A 19199-nucleotide genomic window follows, 5' to 3' on the forward strand; every position below is an offset into this window, starting at 1 on the left:
CAACGCGGGAAACGGAGTCGCACACCAACGGATTAACAAACAGGTATTTTATTCTTTTGCAGGTGAAATCCTGACGCGTTTCGTCCAAACATTGGACTTTCTCAAAGGTCACCTCATTACACCATCGCTGCTGCCAGTCCACAAGCAATTGCCAAAGTTCCATGTATTGACCCCCAGTGGTCATGACCTTCAATGGTCATTGCGTAGTTTTAAGGCATGCTGGATCTTGTAGTTCTGCTGGCAACAGTAGTTTTTCTGCCCTCCATTAGGCGGTGTTTTTAATGTGTTATGTTCCGTTTGGAAGTGTCTGCTTGTTCCGTATGCTGTCGGCAAACCATTTTAAAGTCCGCCGACAGAGTCATACCGATGCCGGTCATCGGTGGCAACCGCTTTCCCTCTCGCTCGTCACGACCAAAAAGGAATGGTTCAAGTCGGGAAAGCCTCTGGCGCGCTTGCTGACTGTGCGTCCTCCCGCGGCAGAACCACACCGCCGAATATTTGCACCAAACTCCCACCAACGCGGGAAATGGAGTCGCACACCAACGGATTAACAAACAGGTATTTTATTCTTTTGCAGGTGAAATCCTGACGCGTTTCGTCCAAACATTGGACTTTCTCAAAGGTCACCTCATTACACCATCGCTGCTGCCAGTCCACAAGCAATTGCCAAAGTTCCATTTATTGACCCCCAGTGGTCATGACCTTCAATGGTCATTGCGTAGTTTTAAGGCATGCTGGATCTTGTAGTTCTGCTGGCAACAGTAGTTTTTCTGCCCTCCATTAGGCGGTGTTTTTAATGTGTTATGTTCCGTTTGGAAGTGTCTGCTTGTTCCGTATGCTGTCGGCAAACCATTTTAAAATCCGCCGACAGAGTCATACCGATGCCGGTCATCGGTGGCAACCGCTTTCCCTCTCGCTCGTCACGACCAAAAAGGAATGGTTCAAGTCGGGAAAGCCTCTGGCGCGCTTGCTGACTGTGCGTCCTCCCGCGGCAGAACCACACCGCCGAATATTTGCACCAAACTCCCACCAACGCGGGAAACGGAGTCGCACACCAACAGATTAACAAACAGGTATTTTATTCTTTTGCAGGTGAAATCCTGACGCGTTTCGTCCAAACATTGGACTTTCTCAAAGGTCACCTCATTACACCATCGCTGCTGCCAGTCCACAAGCAATTGCCAAAGTTCCATTTATTGACCCCCAGTGGTCATGACCTTCAATGGTCATTGCGTAGTTTTAAGGCATGCTGGATCTTGTAGTTCTGCTGGCAACAGTAGTTTTTCTGCCCTCCATTAGGCGGTGTTTTTAATGTGTTATGTTCCGTTTGGAAGTGTCTGCTTGTTCCGTATGCTGTCGGCAAACCATTTTAAAGTCCGCCGACAGAGTCATACCGATGCCGGTCATCGGTGGCAACCGCTTTCCCTCTCGCTCGTCACGACCAAAAAGGAATGGTTCAAGTCGGGAAAGCCTCTGGCGCGCTTGCTGACTGTGCGTCCTCCCGCGGCAGAACCACACCGCCGAATATTTGCACCAAACTCCCACCAACGCGGGAAATGGAGTCGCACACCAACGGATTAACAAACAGGTATTTTATTCTTTTGCAGGTGAAATCCTGACGCGTTTCGTCCAAACATTGGACTTTCTCAAAGGTCACCTCATTACACCATCGCTGCTGCCAGTCCACAAGCAATTGCCAAAGTTCCATTTATTGACCCCCAGTGGTCATGACCTTCAATGGTCATTGCATAGTTTTAAGGCATGCTGGATCTTGTAGTTCTGCTGGCAACAGTAGTTTTTCTGCCCTCCATTAGGCGGTGTTTTTAATGTGTTATGTTCCGTTTGGAAGTGTCTGCTTGTTCCGTATGCTGTCGGCAAACCATTTTAAAGTCCGCCGACAGAGTCATACCGATGCCGGTCATCGGTGGCAACCGCTTTCCCTCTCGCTCGTCACGACCAAAAAGGAATGGTTTTTTCAGTGAATAAGTTATATATTCACTGAAAAAAACATAGGTTATAGACCATATATAGTTAGGAATTCGCATTTACAAAACCTTAATTTACTCGCACAAAACCACAGAAATTCGCATATATAGTTAGTTGCAATAACTATATATCGCTCACCCGCAATCCACTGCTGATGATGTCACATATTACATCATTCATGACATGGTCAGTGACATCACTGATGACATCACTGATGACAACATCCAGTGACTGTATGTTTCTGTAGAGTTAAAATATGTCTTACATATTGAAGAATGAGTGGATGTATAAGTGTCTGGATGAAGGATTTAGTAGGTGCATGACTGATTGTATGAGTGAGTGATTAGATGTGTCTCACTGAGTGCATGGGTTAGTGACTAAACTGTCTTAATTTGTACATCATTATGTCTGTTGTTCTGTAAACTGCTGCATGTGTTGATCAGTAGCTATATGAGTAACTATATGAGTAATTGATTGGTTGCCCAAGTATTTGTATGGGAGACTGAGTGTGTGTGTATGGGTGGCTGGGAGGTGTGTGACTCTGTGCATAGATGTGTGAACAGTTGATTCACTAGATGTATGGGTTCAAAAGTGCATGTGGAATTATCTGTATGGGTGGTTGACTGTGTGCATGAGTGTATTGGTGAGTGAATTGATATCTTAGTGCTACATGTCAAAGTAAGTACATATGTAAAACACAGTACATGTGAGAGTTGACATATATAAATTACTGTGTATAAGAGCCAGTGAATGTGTGAGTGGCTGCATGGATCATTGTAAACTTGTATCAGTGATTGTATAAGAGAGTAAATATGTGTTAGAATATGCTTGAATAAGTAAGGTGTGTATAACTGTATAGTTGAGGAAATGGAGGTGTGATTGTTTCTTTGCATGACTGACTAGGTGTGTGAGTAACTCCATGGATGAGTGACAGTCTGTGAGTGTCTGCTAACACTGAGTGTATCTAAGGTTATATTAGAGTCTGAAGAGGTTTATTGTATTATCACATGAATGATATCATCAGTGATGTGATGAGTAATGTCAAATGAGATTTCATCAGTGATGTCATCAGTGATGTCATTAGAGATGTCATCAGTGATGTCATTTGAGATGTCATCAGTGATGTCATCAGTGATGTCACTGACCATGTCATGAATGATGTAATATGTGACATCATCAGCAGTGGATTGCGGGTGCGCGATATATAGTTATTGCAACTAACTATATATGCGAATTTCTATGGTTTTGTGCGAGTAAATTAAGGTTTTGTAAATGCTAATTCCTAACTATATATGGTCTATAACCTATGGTTTTTTCAGTGAATTTCAATGTTTTTTTAATAGCAAATATGAAAAGCTTTAAAATGTCAAGTACGTGGTAGGTAAAAACATTTTCGTGTCTATGCACGCTGATGTGCTTTGAACGCTGCCCCCCCCCTTTTTTTCTTTTAGGAGTATTCTCTCTTTGCAGATAGTGAAGGGTAGGTAACACAGGCCTTTGCCCCCGTTGTAATCCGTCGTGCCTGCTTCTCTCTCCATTTGATTGATTGTCATCCAAGCATTTACTGTTTTAGAATTGGATCTCTTTGCTTCATTCTCTAATAACAAACAAGCACAGAGTCGCAATACTCTGTTTAGTCTTTGCAGATAGTGAAAAATCGTTTAAAAAAAACAAAAGGAATCGAGCAAAATCAGTAGGCCACTAATGGGATCTCTTTTTGACCTCGCTAAAATAGAAACATTAGGAACAACCCCTCATGAGAAATACGAAACTAGTGAGATGAACTGAGCTCGACGCCATGATGGCTGCAAGACAGCTCGGCTCTGCCACCCACCCCGCCCAAATTCTATAAGTTCCGGTGGAGCCCCAACGTGAATAGGTAGAGAAGAACTTGCCCTCCCCTCTTTGACTGAAGGTTCTTGTAGCCTGTCCCTTCTGTTGTCATTTAACAGAACTTTTTGGACTACTGAAAGGGGTTGTGTTCCGACCGCTGGTTGGTGGAGACATTTTGACTATATTCTGGACCTGCGTTGTCGCGTAATGCGTCATATGACGCGCCGCGTTAGCGCACCCGGAAGTACTCCGGTGCGCAAGGCGCAGCTTCCCGGAAGCGACCCAGAGCGCGGCGTGCAGCACGTAACATAAGCATAGCAGGTCATGTGACTTGTTAATAAAACTTTTCATTGGTTCATTTTACTTTTGTTATTCTAATGATGAAAGGCTTGGTCATAATAACGCTTTTCATTGCTTTCGAACATTTTTTTTTCTTAAACATATATGTTATAATGTTCCAGGCTAATGTACTTTCCCAGGAACTTTACAACTGTCCTGCAAGTAAAATATTCCTATTTCGAGAAAAAGGGCGTTTCTTCGTCCCATGAGGGAGCCGTTGAGCAAAAGAGGCTCGGCCTGCTGTCTTAGTCGCCGATAGGCCTGAATATCAGATTCTTATCGATCACTTTATGTTGCAGGAGTAGAAAACACAACAGCCCTTGACCATTTATCTTTACTGCGTTCCTGCGTATTATACCTTTTAACCGTCATGTAATTGGACTGCTTTATTTCACTTGCCTTTTACTGATTCGAAAACAGTGGCTATTATTCAAAACTTTTCCAATGTAAGTACTACTACCATGTTTTGTTTTAAAAACCTTTATTGTGAAAATGTCAGTATACAAATACGGGCCTATAACCACGTGGGCCGGCCACGGAGCAAACTGGAATCGTATATGATGAGGGCACATTTACACTGTAGAACAACGTAACGGGCGACCCATTAGGTTGCAAGAACTAAGGTGTCTGACATCTGCGGAATCGGTGGACGTACATTTTATAATTAAAGTACGACAGGGCAGTTACAATAAAATTATCTAGATATACATTTGCGGGCAAGTACCATGGGTGACGTTAAATCGAACTTTCAATAGTACAGTAATCAATAACACATCAGAACTTAATATCAATAGGGATGTCCAAATGTTCAATCAGTACTCGTCCCCGCCCGCCATGTGCTTCAAAACTGCATACGTATCTCGTGATATCAAGGTTGGGCAACAAGTACACAACAAGGAGTTACGAGTCCCATTTATACCGGCGCCATTTTGGGCGAGGCCGGACAGGTCCAGGATATAGTCAAAATGCCTCCACCAACCAGCGACTATGATGATGTTCATAAGCTCTATTGATTAGAATAACACTCCTCTCGCCACATGAAATTAATTTGCCGCAAGTTAAACATGTCATTTTCATTTGTCCAAAGTTCTTCTGAAGATTTAGAACCGTTTCCCTTGCCTCTGATTCTGTCACTGCCACTTCATTGGTGGATGTACTGGCAGGTCGGGGATTATCCACCAAATCAAACTGCAGATGAGATGCCTTCACCTGGGGAGGCGGAAGAGGTCCGTTTACGCCGCCTCTCCCCCCCCCCCCCCAGGCACCCCAGGCCATCTTTCGGCGCAGCATTGTAGGATAGCCACACCAGTGCGGCAACTTGCTAGACACCACCTCGGTGCCATCCGGATCTCTGCACGTACGAGTCACTGTACCGCAAGAGCGGGAGAAACTCAGCTGGACACGCCGTCTTTCGGCGCAGCATTGTAGGATGGCCACACCAGTGCAGCAACTTGCTGGACACCACCTCGGTGCCATCCGGATCTCGGCGCGTTCGAGTCACTGTACCGCAAGAGCGGGAGAAACTCAGCTGGACACGCCGTCTTTCGGCGCAGCATTATAGGATGGCCACACCAGTGCGGCAACTTGCTGGACACCACCTCGGTGCCATCCGGATCTCGGCGCGTTCGAGTCACTGTACCGCAAGAGCGAGAGAAACTCAGCTGGACATGCCGTCTTTCGGCGCAGCATTGTAGGATGGCCACACCAGTGCGGCAACTTGCTGGTCACCACCTCGGTGCCATCCGGATCTCGGCACGTTGTGCTGCCTTCGGCCTACTGTAGCAGCAAGTGCGGGCGCAACTCTGCTGGACGGCGTGTGAAACGCTACGGGGCACCGCACTGCAGATGAGGTGCCTCCACCTGGGGAGGCGGAAGAGGGCCGTTCGCGCCACCTCCCCCCGGGCACCCCACGCCGTCTTTCGGCACAGCATTGTAGGATGGCCACACCAGTGCAACTTGCTGGACACCAACTCGGTGCCATCCGGATCTCGGCGCGTTGTGCTGCCTTCGGCCTATTCGCACATCGGTCCGCTACTGACGCCGCCTCATGGGCCAACGGATTTTGTACGCTTTTTATAGCCCAAAGCCGCATAACAGGTCATGTGACTTGTTTATAAAACTTTTCATTGGTTCATTTTACTTTTGGTTTCCTAATGATGGAAGGCTTGATCATATGACCTAAAAATAACACTTTTCATTGGATTAAAACATTTTTTTTTCCCAAACGATGAAAGACCCACCTTTTTTTTTCTCACTCGGCAATCAAAAAAGGTTCCGTTAGATGACAACAGAGGGGACAGGCAACAAGAACCATCACTCAAAAAAGGGGAGGGCAAGTTCTTCCCTACCGGGTCACGTTGGGGCTCCACCGGAACTCATCGAATTGATAGTCTACAGTGTTTCTGGATGTTTCAGACTGAAGCTGGCGTCAGCATGAGAGTACCACCACTTGTAGCTCCGTCGTGGCCATTCCGCAAGCAATCATGGCAGCCGCTCCCCACCGGAAGCCTGCGGGAGTCGGCGGCCCCCAAGACTTTGGTAGAATCTTCAAGGCTGAGGGGACGCTTTTGAGAATGGAGCCCAAGCCCTAGCAGACAAGCGTCCGAGTTCCAAGGTGACCCAGGGCCATGTTAGTGGACCAGGCCCAAATCCGAAGAGCCAGCCGCCATTTTTAGAGTCCTGTGGCAGCCGCCTATCACTGCACCGCAAGAGTGGGCGCAACTCAACTACATGGTGAGCGAGACGCTGTAGCCGCAAGAGCGGGCGGTAAACAGCTGAATGGCAGATGAGGCACAGTGTAGCAAAAGCGGGCGGAATGGCAACTGAAACGGTAAAGGGGCGCCCCACTACAGCAGTCGAGCCTCCACCTGGGGAGGCCCGTTCACGCCGCCTCCCCCCCACCCCCCGGGGCGCCCCACGCCGTTTTTCGGAGCAGCATTGTAGGATACCAAAACCAGTGCGTCAACTTACTGGACATCACCTGGGAGCCATCCACATCTCAGCGCGTTCTGATGCCTTGGGACTATTCGCACAACAGACCGCTACTGAAGAGGCCTCCCCCCCCTGGGGCGCCCCACGCCGTTTTTCGGAGCAGCATTGTAGGATACCAAAACCAGTGCGGCACCCAGGTGACATCACCTGGGTGCCGTCCAGAACTCAGCACGTTGTGCTGCCTTGGGACTATTCGCACAAAAGACAGCTACTGACCATTGTTGCTTCTGTTTTAAAAACATTTTTTAAATGTGTTTACTGTTTTTGTTGCGTTGTATATATTTATAAGTTATTAAAGCTTTATAATCCTACTACTTTGTTGGAGTGCTATATATTTTTAATGTGACACATAATTGTAAAAACTTTGATGTACAAAGAGGCATCCCTGGAATCTTCCGCTTCAGGCTCGGTCCCACACACCCTCACAGTGAGAATCCCCTCCCCAATCACAATACAGGATGGTTATCAGATAGTAGGAACGCGTGTGGTGTGACGGATCTCATCAGGTGGGGGCCTTGATCTACTGTAACTCCTTTGAAGAGGGGTGATTCTTTACAGTTGAGGCCATTAACTACATCCGCAGGGCTACGTGATAACCTGGGACTGGCCTGGACAATCAGACACAAAGGAAGAGGAATGTCAGAGGGTGCGTAGTGAATAGGGTGAAAGGGTGGTGTCGGGCGGGCACAGGGTGCGATTCTCAGGGAAGAGCAGCGCAGATGGGGGAAGGTATATGGCCCATGCATAAGACAGAGAGCGGGGGTAACCAGTGCGTGGGGGAGATGCTTGCGAGGGTGGGGAGCCATGCTGAGGATCGGCGGCGTGCAGAGAGTAGGTCTGGTCAAGGCATCTAAAATGGCTGCCGTGCACGACAAAAGTGTGGCATTGGAAAAAAAGCAAGATGGCGCAGACAATGTTTATCAATACGAATTAATTTATAACAATTATTTTTAACAATATATTTACTCGCAGTGTCAAAATGGCGGTCAACACTTCCTGATTTCCTTCGAATTGAACGTTAACAGACGTCACGATCGGCGGCGTGCAGAGAGTGGGTCTGGTCAAGGCATCTAAAATGGCTGCCGTGCACGACAAAAGTGTGGCATTGGAAAAAAAGCAAGATGGCGCAGACAATGTTTATCAATACGGATTAATTTATAACACTTATTTTTAACAATATATTTACTCGCAGTGTCAAAATGGCGGTCAACACTTCCTGATTTCCTTCGAATCGAACGTTAACAGACGTCACGCAGCAAAAAAAAAAAAAAAACGCTCACGCGCAGCCGCTGGAAGACAAGTATCAACATATATGAGCCTCCTCAGCCACCCTCAGAAAACATAGGGAGTCAGGATACGTCTCCCATACCCCCTTATACCCATTTCTCACATTGTTTTTCCTCCATCTTGTAATTTAATTAAATCGAAACACAAAATGGCGAATTCCCGTTTTGCATCCCGGTTCACTACCCGGTTCGCGAACCGGAAAGCGCTTCTACCGCAAAAAATCAATATTTTTTTATTTGCCCCACGGGACCCTTTTATAACCCCAACATCATTCCTAGGGGGTCAAGAAGGGTCTACCTTGCCCCCTTTCATTCAATTCCCCCTTCGTTTTTCTCCTCCTCTTGTCTCTCGATCCTACCGAGAGACAAGATGGCGGCCGCTCCGGACTGTTTAGAATGTTGACAGACACCGGAGAGCCAATCAGCTTCGCTACGCAAAGTTCCGTTACGCGAAAAGTTCGCGAACCGGTGCGCTATCCGGGACGCTGTCACAGATATATCTGTTTTTTAAAACGTTAATTTCTCAAAATCCACTGGAGCACATATATTGAGACCTAGCAAAGGCACATCGGGCTAACAGTCCCTACAATTTTGCCAAGTTTCGTGCAAATCCATTCAGCCGTTCGAGCTAAAAGTGAGGCCAAACGCCCTATGGAAAACTCAATGTTAAAAACGCGTTTTGGGACCCCCCTTTTTTCTTGGCCCCCCCTTGACGAAACCCCCCCCAAATTTTCAGGGGCTGCTCAGAAACAAAATGTGCCATTTTCCTGAAAATTTCAGCCGATTCCGTCCATAAACGCCAAAGTTATTAGACATAGAATTTTCAAAAGTTCGATAGAGAAAAAATCCTAACTATATATACCTACTGGCGACCGCCAGTAGGTAATATACACATACATGTATATATATATATATATATATGTATATATATATATATATATATATATATATATATATATATATATATATATATATATATATATATATATATATATATATATATATATATACATATATATATATATATATATATCAAACACAACCTCCAGACTTGCCAAAGGAAGGAGCTTCAGGCGGGGACTTATATCGAGGTTCTTTATTATATTGGCAGATACAGCGTGATGCATTACAGCGTGAGCCTTCTTCAGACGCCTCTGCCCGACTGACAGTGAGTGCGCCCAGCTGATTAATAAGTCTCTGCAGCACTCCTAATTGGTGAGTGCCCGCCTCCCCAAAGCCATGTGATCGTCAGTTGCAGCGTGGAGCTGTTCACACTACAACTCCCAGCATACTTCAAAACCGGGTTGATGTGACGAAGGGAAACCAAGGTTAAATCCTAGTGTTTGTGGCGGTTTATTTTATGCAGGGCTGGACGAACTCGCAACAGTCTATTAAAATTTAGAGCCTCTCAAGTCCCCGCTATCCGTTTCAACCTGCAGCTGATAGGTCCGCCGGGTCGTGGGCTGGTAGCAGTGTACCGGTACCATCCGTGAAGTCACGGACTGCCATATAGCAGCGTCCCTAGCAAGTCCTGCTTCGCTGTTGGTGAGCTGCCTGCTGTCAATCCCTTGACGAGAAACATATTGCTTGCGCAGACACCAGATGCAAGGCAGCCAGCTTCCGAAACGTGAGCTCCTTAACGTGTCCCTGGTCGACACGAAAACATCAAACACAACCTCCAGACTTGCCAAAGGAAGGAGCTTCAGGCGGGGACTTATATCGAGGTTCTTTATTATATTGGCAGATACAGCGTGATGCATTTCAGCGTGAGCCTTCTTCAGACGCCTCTGCCCGACTGACAGTGAGTGCGCCCAGCTGATTAATAAGTCTCTGCAGCACTCCTAATTGGTGAGTGCCCGCCTCCCCAAAGCCATGTGATCGTCAGTTGCAGCGTGGAGCTGTTCACACTACAACTCCCAGCATACTTCAAAACCGGGTTGATGTGACGAAGGGAAACCAAGGTTAAATCCTAGTGTTTGTGGCGGTTTATTTTATGCAGGGCTGGACGAACTCGCAACAGTCTATTAAAATTTAGAGCCTCTCAAGTCCCCGCTATCCGTTTCAACCTGCAGCTGATAGGTCCGCCGGGTCGTGGGCTGGTAGCAGTGTACCGGTACCATCCGTGAAGTCACGGACTGCCATATAGCAGCGTCCCTAGCAAGTCCTGCTTCGCTGTTGGTGAGCTGCCTGCTGTCAATCCCTTGACGAGAAACATATTGCTTGCGCAGACACCAGATGCAAGGCAGCCAGCTTCCGAAACGTGAGCTCCTTAACGTGTCCCTGGTCGACACGAAAACATCAAACACAACCTCCAGACTTGCCAAAGGAAGGAGCTTCAGGCGGGGACTTATATCGAGGTTCTTTATTATATTGGCAGATACAGCGTGATGCATTTCAGCGTGAGCCTTCTTCAGACGCCTCTGCCCGACTGACAGTGAGTGCGCCCAGCTGATTAATAAGTCTCTGCAGCACTCCTAATTGGTGAGTGCCCGCCTCCCCAAAGCCATGTGATCGTCAGTTGCAGCGTGGAGCTGTTCACACTACAACTCCCAGCATACTTCAAAACCGGGTTGATGTGACGAAGGGAAACCAAGGTTAAATCCTAGTGTTTGTGGCGGTTTATTTTATGCAGGGCTGGACGAACTCGCAACAGTCTATTAAAATTTAGAGCCTCTCAAGTCCCCGCTATCCGTTTCAACCTGCAGCTGATAGGTCCGCCGGGTCGTGGGCTGGTAGCAGTGTACCGGTACCATCCGTGAAGTCACGGACTGCCATATAGCAGCGTCCCTAGCAAGTCCTGCTTCGCTGTTGGTGAGCTGCCTGCTGTCAATCCCTTGACGAGAAACATATTGCTTGCGCAGACACCAGATGCAAGGCAGCCAGCTTCCGAAACGTGAGCTCCTTAACGTGTCCCTGGTCGACACGAAAACATCAAACACAACCTCCAGACTTGCCAAAGGAAGGAGCTTCAGGCGGGGACTTATATCGAGGTTCTTTATTATATTGGCAGATACAGCGTGATGCATTTCAGCGTGAGCCTTCTTCAGACGCCTCTGCCCGACTGACAGTGAGTGCGCCCAGCTGATTAATAAGTCTCTGCAGCACTCCTAATTGGTGAGTGCCCGCCTCCCCAAAGCCATGTGATCGTCAGTTGCAGCGTGGAGCTGTTCACACTACAACTCCCAGCATACTTCAAAACCGGGTTGATGTGACGAAGGGAAACCAAGGTTAAATCCTAGTGTTTGTGGCGGTTTATTTTATGCAGGGCTGGACGAACTCGCAACAGTCTATTAAAATTTAGAGCCTCTCAAGTCCCCGCTATCCGTTTCAACCTGCAGCTGATAGGTCCGCCGTCAACACGTCACTCCTCTGGATCTCTCGGTGTTTCAGCAACCACGCAGCACACCAGCAAACAGGAAGGAGACGGACCACGTCACATCAGCAGAGTTGTTTTTATTTGAACAACAGAAAGCAGCTATGCGTTTCTGGCAAGATATGCCCTTGTTCACGCTATATATGTATATATGTATATATATTCACATATTCACGAAGAACTCCAAAACGCCACTTCCAACCACACAGATTAGCGAAGCGTCAAGCAGGAGACGGACCACCAGATTAGGTAACAGTTCTCTTTAATCCAGGTTAGATGTTTGTTGCAGGAAATGCATAACGCGTTTTGGGCTGCAAGCCCTTGTTCACATGTATATATGTACATTTATATATAAATAACCACAAAAATGTGTGGTAAAGGTCCACAAAGTAATATAACATGTTGTAAGGATCACTGCATTTTCTTAAATGCATGCTAAAAGCATGTGTGGCAACGGCCCTGCATTGTAATGAACAACACCCACAATGGTGGTCATTTGTAGTAACTCCTCTTTTAATGCTATACTTGAGGGATAACTAATACCTAATGATAGCACTCAAAATATCAATTTCTAAAAAATGGGACCCTTAAAAAACTAAGAGATTATCACCAACTGTCAATGTTTTGCCCTCCTGCTAAGCTGTTTTCTAAGATCCTCCTTTCTGATTTGGAAAACTAGATCAATGACAAATATACATATACTAAACCTGTCATCTCACATGGTGCCACAGTGTGTTATACGATTTTGGCTCCCTTCACATGGTCACCTGGTGAGGAGCTGAAAGCACACTGTGGCAGGCAAGACAAACAGGAAACCATTCCATACAGTGGATTTCCAGATCACCTTTTCCACTTGTAAGCAGTTGATGTCCATCAAGAGGATTCAAAACACCCCAGAACATTAGTGACCACCTCAGCAAATCTATGTTTTTTTTGGGGTGGGGAGGAGGTGGTGGGCTTGGTGGAGGGCAGAGTGTCTCTTTGGTGGATCTTGGCATGAAGCCCTGGCCAACCCAAGGTTCCACGCCTCCTTACGGTAAAATGTATTTAGAGGTTGGCAGGTCTGTTCATATGGGTTTTTCACCCAGGGTCATCCACAGTACCCAGTGAAGCAGCTCTGTGACTTGTAGCTAGTTGGGCCTTGGAGCCACTTGCTGTGCTTCTCAATTTGCTTTATTGATATCTCAAGAGTGTTCAGTGAACTTAGCACTGAAAAAACTTGTATTTTAGGTTGTTGTATGACGCTAAAACATGCCTTTATTAACTTGAGTAACATTTTAATACATTGGTACACAATCCTGGAGCTAATCTCTCCACTGCCTCTCATAACTATATTTCTATATGGGAGTCAGAAATAAATGAAACTGTGACTGATCCATGAGTGACTTCCTTGCCTTCATGCAAACTCTACGTATTTCTCCACCTTTTGTTAGAGCCTTAGAGTAAGTGTTGTAGGCGTAGATGATCTTTTACTTTGTGATCTATCAGCACTCAAATTGAAATGTATATGAGACATGTTCCATGCATACAGGCAAGGTAATACCCTGAAAATTATTACAGCCAAAGGTCAGATGACGTTTTTTGAAGGAGAAACTTCTGAAGATAATGGTTTATTGAAGAAAGTTAACTTGTTAAAATTACCTGGGAATTATTTCTATAGTTGGTAGGAATTTGGGATCCTTGTGCAAAGAGGCAATTAGTTTGGATGACTTTAAATGTCATGCACTGTATTCATTCTAAATCTAGCTTCCACTTCTGAGTCTTCAAATGGACATATTAGAGGGGTCAAGGAAGTTGGAGGAACCTGTTAGGACTCTGGGAATACATTTTGTGAGTGTGTTCTAGGGCGGGACTATACAAATTTAACTTCAAAAAAAGACCACACAAAGAATTGAATTATGAACACTGAGGGCATTTGATGTTTTACAAACAGCCCTCACTGCTCGACACATTGTTTGTATCTTTGTTTCTCTGCTGAACAAAGAAAAGAATTGGCAATATATTAAGAGATTTGGTCTACCTAGAAACTCAAGAATCCTACCTCTGCTCTTGTGACATGGAGACAGAATTTGACAGCATGTGGAGACAGAATTAGACAGAGAAACTTTTCTTCATCTGAATCTTGTAGAGATTAATGAAATATCAAACTAATTTTAAGGTGTCCTTACGATTTGGGATTAAAACAGAACCTTCACCTCCCTACTCCAAAGCAATGAATTGAAGTGCATCTGCTTATGAATGACACGACCATCACTCCCAAGATGGGAGATAGCGGTTTTCATTTTTTAGGTTTTGGGCTATACAATTGATGAAGGACTTTGAATAAGCAAAGCCAAAGATTTTTTACCTGGTATCTAAGACCCAAACGCCCAAGAATAAAAAGGTAGCCTTTGCTCATTAGTAGTGAACGTAGACAGACAGATATGCTCACTGAGTCAAACTCTTTCTGTTTTGGAACCTCAAGGGCAGCATGTCACCCAGCAGACGCACCTCTTCTGGGAGGATAGCCTCTTAATCTTTTGAATATCAGACTCCTCATGGATATCTTGTCTTCTATAATATTTTTATTGAAGATGTAAAAGGGGTATCAGTGTTCATGTATTTCCCTTGTGATACATTAATTAGCACAGTCATCAACACATGGAAAATTAGTTCTTATGAAGAATTGGTAGCATCCAAGTTTTCCTTTGTGAACTTTTGTAGTTTATCCTTGCTCTCTGAAAACATTTGTCTCGTGTACATTGTCTGAAATTAAGCACATCAAAGGGAGTATTGACTCAAGTAAAGTAAACTGGGATTCTGCTAATTCTGACATAATAATAGTACTTTGATCGGTCCACATGGCTCAGGGCACGCCTTCAGGGGTTTGAGAAGATATAACAATAGGTGTTGGTGGAACTCAAGTAGAGCTAAAGACGGTTTAGCAAATCATACAGAAATATAGATTTGGACTAGGTACAATTTGTGATAAAGTGCCAAAGTGAATATAAACGGATAACTTAGTACAAATAATTACAACAATTCCACAAGCTACCAATGACACCTTCTTTAGGAGCTTATGTTCAGCTCTAATTATGTTTTCATGCTATTATGCCACATTTCCATAGACACAGCTCAGAAGTTCACATTCCATAATGCTCCAAAATCATCTTGAAAGTAAAGGACTGTTACCTTTATCTTGACCCTGAATGATGTATGCATTATCAGAAAATCCATCTTCGATGCTGGCAAACCAACTTCCACCGCTACGGACCTGGGAATGATGACAGCAAGAAAGTGAATAATTGTGAAAGTATGTAAAAACAAGACAGTGCACTGCCTTGTTCTAACTGCAGTAAAGTTTGACTAGACTCCTGTTTTATAATATAAAAACAATAAATGGCCCAAAACTTCTCACACTGCTATTTTTTGTTAAGGTAGAAAGATCATTCTGACTCAATCTGGCTGGTACAGTAAAACTGAAGCTGTTACGGGGCCTTGAGAAAATGGTTAGCTTCTATATTAGGATTTTTCATATACTGACTGTTACCGTCCTCCGCATACATATTGGCTAATTAATCAATTATAATAAATAGAATAAATGCACTGGTACAACACATTTTGCTTACTTAACCTGTTCCTTTCTTGTTTGGAAAGAAGTTGCCCTAAGTTCAAAAAACGTACTTATGGGCTTAAAAGATGGCTTTAAATTGTGGTGTTACTCATGGAACGTAACTCTGAGACAGGAATGGATAACCTGTTGTTTTCATCCTAGAGTAGCAGGAAGTGGTTTATGGCACAAATCCACAGAATTTCACTCATCCACTTCTATATGTCATACATAGATAAAAGGCATAGCTGTCAAAACAAACTCTTGATCAGTGGAAATATAAAGTAGTTATATGATCATACCAGTGCTGTATCTTGTTAGCCCTATGTTTATCACTTCTTATTGTATTCAAAAAGTTTAGGACCCCCGTTCTTTTCAATCTTGTTAGCCAGCAAGAACCACATAAAAAGCCTCAAAGTGGTTACTGGCTCATAACCAACCAAAGTATATTGTAATGTAGCACAATTTGTGAGCACAAATTATACATTTACATGCCAGAAGGAAAGTACAGTGCAGTTGTAAACAATGACTAGCCTTAATATTGAAATTGGATTAGTGAAATTGGATTACTTCATAGTCAACTGTCCCATCTGCCTAACAATTGATGTAGAGTTTGCTGCATTCAAAATGTGAATTTATGCTAAATAATTTTGGGTTTTTTGTTTGCTTGTTGTTTACTTGGGTTTCTAATGATAATCCACCTTAATCACATCCTTGGGTAATGCAACAACTGTAATTTCCTGTTTGAACCAATGGATAATGTTGCCTGAACTTCCATAACAGTGGACCCTGCTTGCGGTACATGATAGAGCAAATGCAAAACAAAATAGTAATAGTCAGACCTAGCTCTTTAACTGAGAAAATGAGTCAAAATGACTAACATCAATTTTCCCTCACACAGATTAAAACAACCGGGTCTTTAGCAATCTCAAACATTTAAGATGGTCCCTTACTGGTTTCAGGGCATTGACAAAGAGTTCAATGAAGATGAGACTAAGAAAGCCCAGCTCCCATATTTAGAATGATAAGAAAGAGTAATAAATAGAAACATTGTGGTGATACAAGATATGTTTGTTGTAAAGAAACAATGGCACATCTTCACACACACCACACAACTCACCTGCTGCTTGATTACAGTGGGGCACAGCAGAAATGTTAGAACCAAATCTGCACACAGAGGAGAAGATAGCAGAATGGAGCATATATGGTGAGGGCTTACCGCAGTCAACACATACCAAGGGAAAATCAGTAGATGGTGAGTCAACAGAGATGTTACCTTTAACTTTTGTTAGTTATGATTTCCACTTGGGAAGACTCTGCACTTGTGCCACACTCTGTGCTAGTTTTTCATGTTTTAGGGTGCTGGTCACCTTCTTGGTTAGGTTTACTTGGGTTTGCTTTGGAGGTTGTTGGCCTGCCATGTGGGTTCAGAAATGGCACCCTGGTCTAGCCACAGACTTGACATGACCCCATCCCTGAAGAGGCCTGTGTCATTGATACCCACTTTATGTTACTGTATTATGTCTTTTCCTATCACTATGGTTATTTATTTCTGTTAGATCTGGGGGTTTTGGCTGGTAGAGATAAGTACCCTCTCCAAGCAGGTACCACCACTCTAGCTAGGGTAAGCTAGATGCGCAGTAGAAGATAACCTGTGCTCACCCTCTGGTAGCTTGGCACACAACATTCAGGCTTATCTAAAGAGGCAATGTGTAAATTATTTGTGCAACACACACACAATGACACTATGAAAACCTCACAGAAAATACTCCACACAGGATTAGAATACTAGATGATATTTTTATGAATATATCAAGAGCAAAACAACAAAAATCCATTAAATAGAACCGGAGTTATGAAGGTTTACAGAATACATTAAAAAGTAGTGCTTAGAATCAAATAGTGCTCAGGGGTTTCTTGAGGTCATGCTAGACTGGGGTAAATCCAAAGTTCATGCCAACCGCGATGGAGGGCAGGCTGGCTACAGGACTCATGCAGGTCCTGCTGAAATGTACCTTGAATGGAGCAAGCGTCAACATCAAAGAATCAATGTGCTGGTTCCTATATGAGGGATGGATGAAGGCTTCGCCAACAAACCCCTTTAAGATGCAGGCACTGCGTTGTCGTTAAACCGCACTATCTGTCATCATCGAGCAATGCAGTCCATCAAAGTGAGTCATCAATCAGCTCTTAAATCAGCGTAGAAGAGTAATATGTTGGTTCTGATCAGTGCAAAGTCGTCAATGCGCCAATTTTGATGGTTCTGTACAGAAGTAATCACCTTTCAAGGGCCCAGGACTGGATTGACAACACTTGCCAGGGCAGGACTCACAAGTGGCAGAGTTCAGGTGCTGTTACAGTGTTGAAGGAAGTCTTTGATGGTCCTGAGACTGCAGAACAGAAGGCAAACCAGCAATCCCTTGGAGTCACTCTGGGTTCAAGTGAGATGGGTTCCATCCTTGTCATCAGCGTGCACAGATCAGAAGTCAGCAAGGCAGTACAGCAAAGTAGGAAAGCTGTTCTTTCAGAGCAGTATTCAAGCAGAATGGCATTCCTTGTAGCACAGCAGTTTTTACTCCTGCCAGACTTCTTCACAGGTCCAGTAGTGTACTGTCTTGGTAGTGTCAGAGGCCCAGTACTTATACCCAGTTGTACCTTTGAAAGGGGGTGACTTCAAAGCAGGCCCTTGAAGTGCACAGGGTCCTCTGCCTTCCCAGCCCTGGCTCAGACTATCATTATGGAGTAATTAGCCTTATATGGATGGAAACATGACATTGCAAAAGCAGGTGTAACTGTCAGCTCCCCCCTCTTTTCCTGCTGTGGAAGAGCTACCAGAATGCAGATGTGTTCTCTGTCAAACCCATCCTTCCCCTTTTGGGGCCTGTCTACAGGGAATGTAAAAAGTGTAGCTGTCACCAACACCAGATGTGTGTTGGAGACAGGCTGCAAGGCATATAGTGGAGTGAAAGCACAGAAATGTCTACTTTCTAAAATTGTAATGTTAAATCCAACTTTACCAGTAAAGGGGATTTATCATTACCATTTCAAAGATATGAAACATGATGCAGCTACTCCTTTCTAATCAGGAATTACTGTTTACATGTGTATTAAGGAATTACCAATGCTAACATATGAGAGAAGTAGGCATCAGAGCAGTGAAAAACGAATTTGGGTGTTTGTCACTACTAGGACATATGAAACTTTAAAGTACATGTCCTACCTTTTACTTAATAGCACCCTGTGCTTAGGGCTACCAAGGGCATACCTGAGGGGTGACTTATGTGCAGGGCCACTGGAATTATGTGGCAGAAGAGGGCCAAATTATGCAGTACATTGAGTAAATTATGTGGCGAGAAAAGGCAAATTATGTGGCATAATGCAGCACTTTTTTAATAATATAACTTCATTATTTTTTACTTGTTACCCTTGTTAATACCGTCTGGGCATTGGGTGCCCCTCACTAGAACCAGTTTAATACCCAAATATAGCAACAAACAACAGAAAGGTGAGCAGTCAGCCAAGCATAAACTAGTGCCCGTTGCATTTTAGTAACGTTTGAACCGTTTGAACTAGAAACAAAAAAACATGTGTTATTAAAATCTGCAGATTAGGCAGCAGATGATGGAATATGTGGCAAATGAGGCAAATCTATAATTATGCAACAATTGCTGCAGCCGCACAATTGCATAATTCCAGTGACCCTGTTTATGTGTAATAAAAGGCAGTTTAAAGCTTTGCAAATGTTCCTAAATGCCAAGTCGAAAAGGCAGTAAACTGCACACACAGGCCTTGCAGAGGCAGG

General features: G+C 44.4%; 1 protein-coding gene across 1 annotated transcript in view; it reads right to left on the bottom strand.

The window, feature by feature from the left end:
* The window catches only part of RAPGEF3 (Rap guanine nucleotide exchange factor 3), a 977833-nt gene that overhangs the window by 381110 nt on the left and 577524 nt on the right, over positions 1 to 19199 (bottom strand). The window contains exon 16 of the mRNA XM_086964721.1: positions 14980 to 15061. Within this exon, the coding sequence (XP_086820847.1) occupies positions 14980 to 15061 (82 nt within the window). The remainder of the gene's footprint in view (positions 1 to 14979; positions 15062 to 19199) is intronic.

Source organism: Lissotriton vulgaris, chromosome 1_1 (genome assembly GCF_964263255.1).
Source record: "Lissotriton vulgaris chromosome 1_1, aLisVul1.2, whole genome shotgun sequence".
In the NCBI taxonomy this organism is placed as follows: Eukaryota; Metazoa; Chordata; class Amphibia; order Caudata; family Salamandridae; genus Lissotriton; species Lissotriton vulgaris.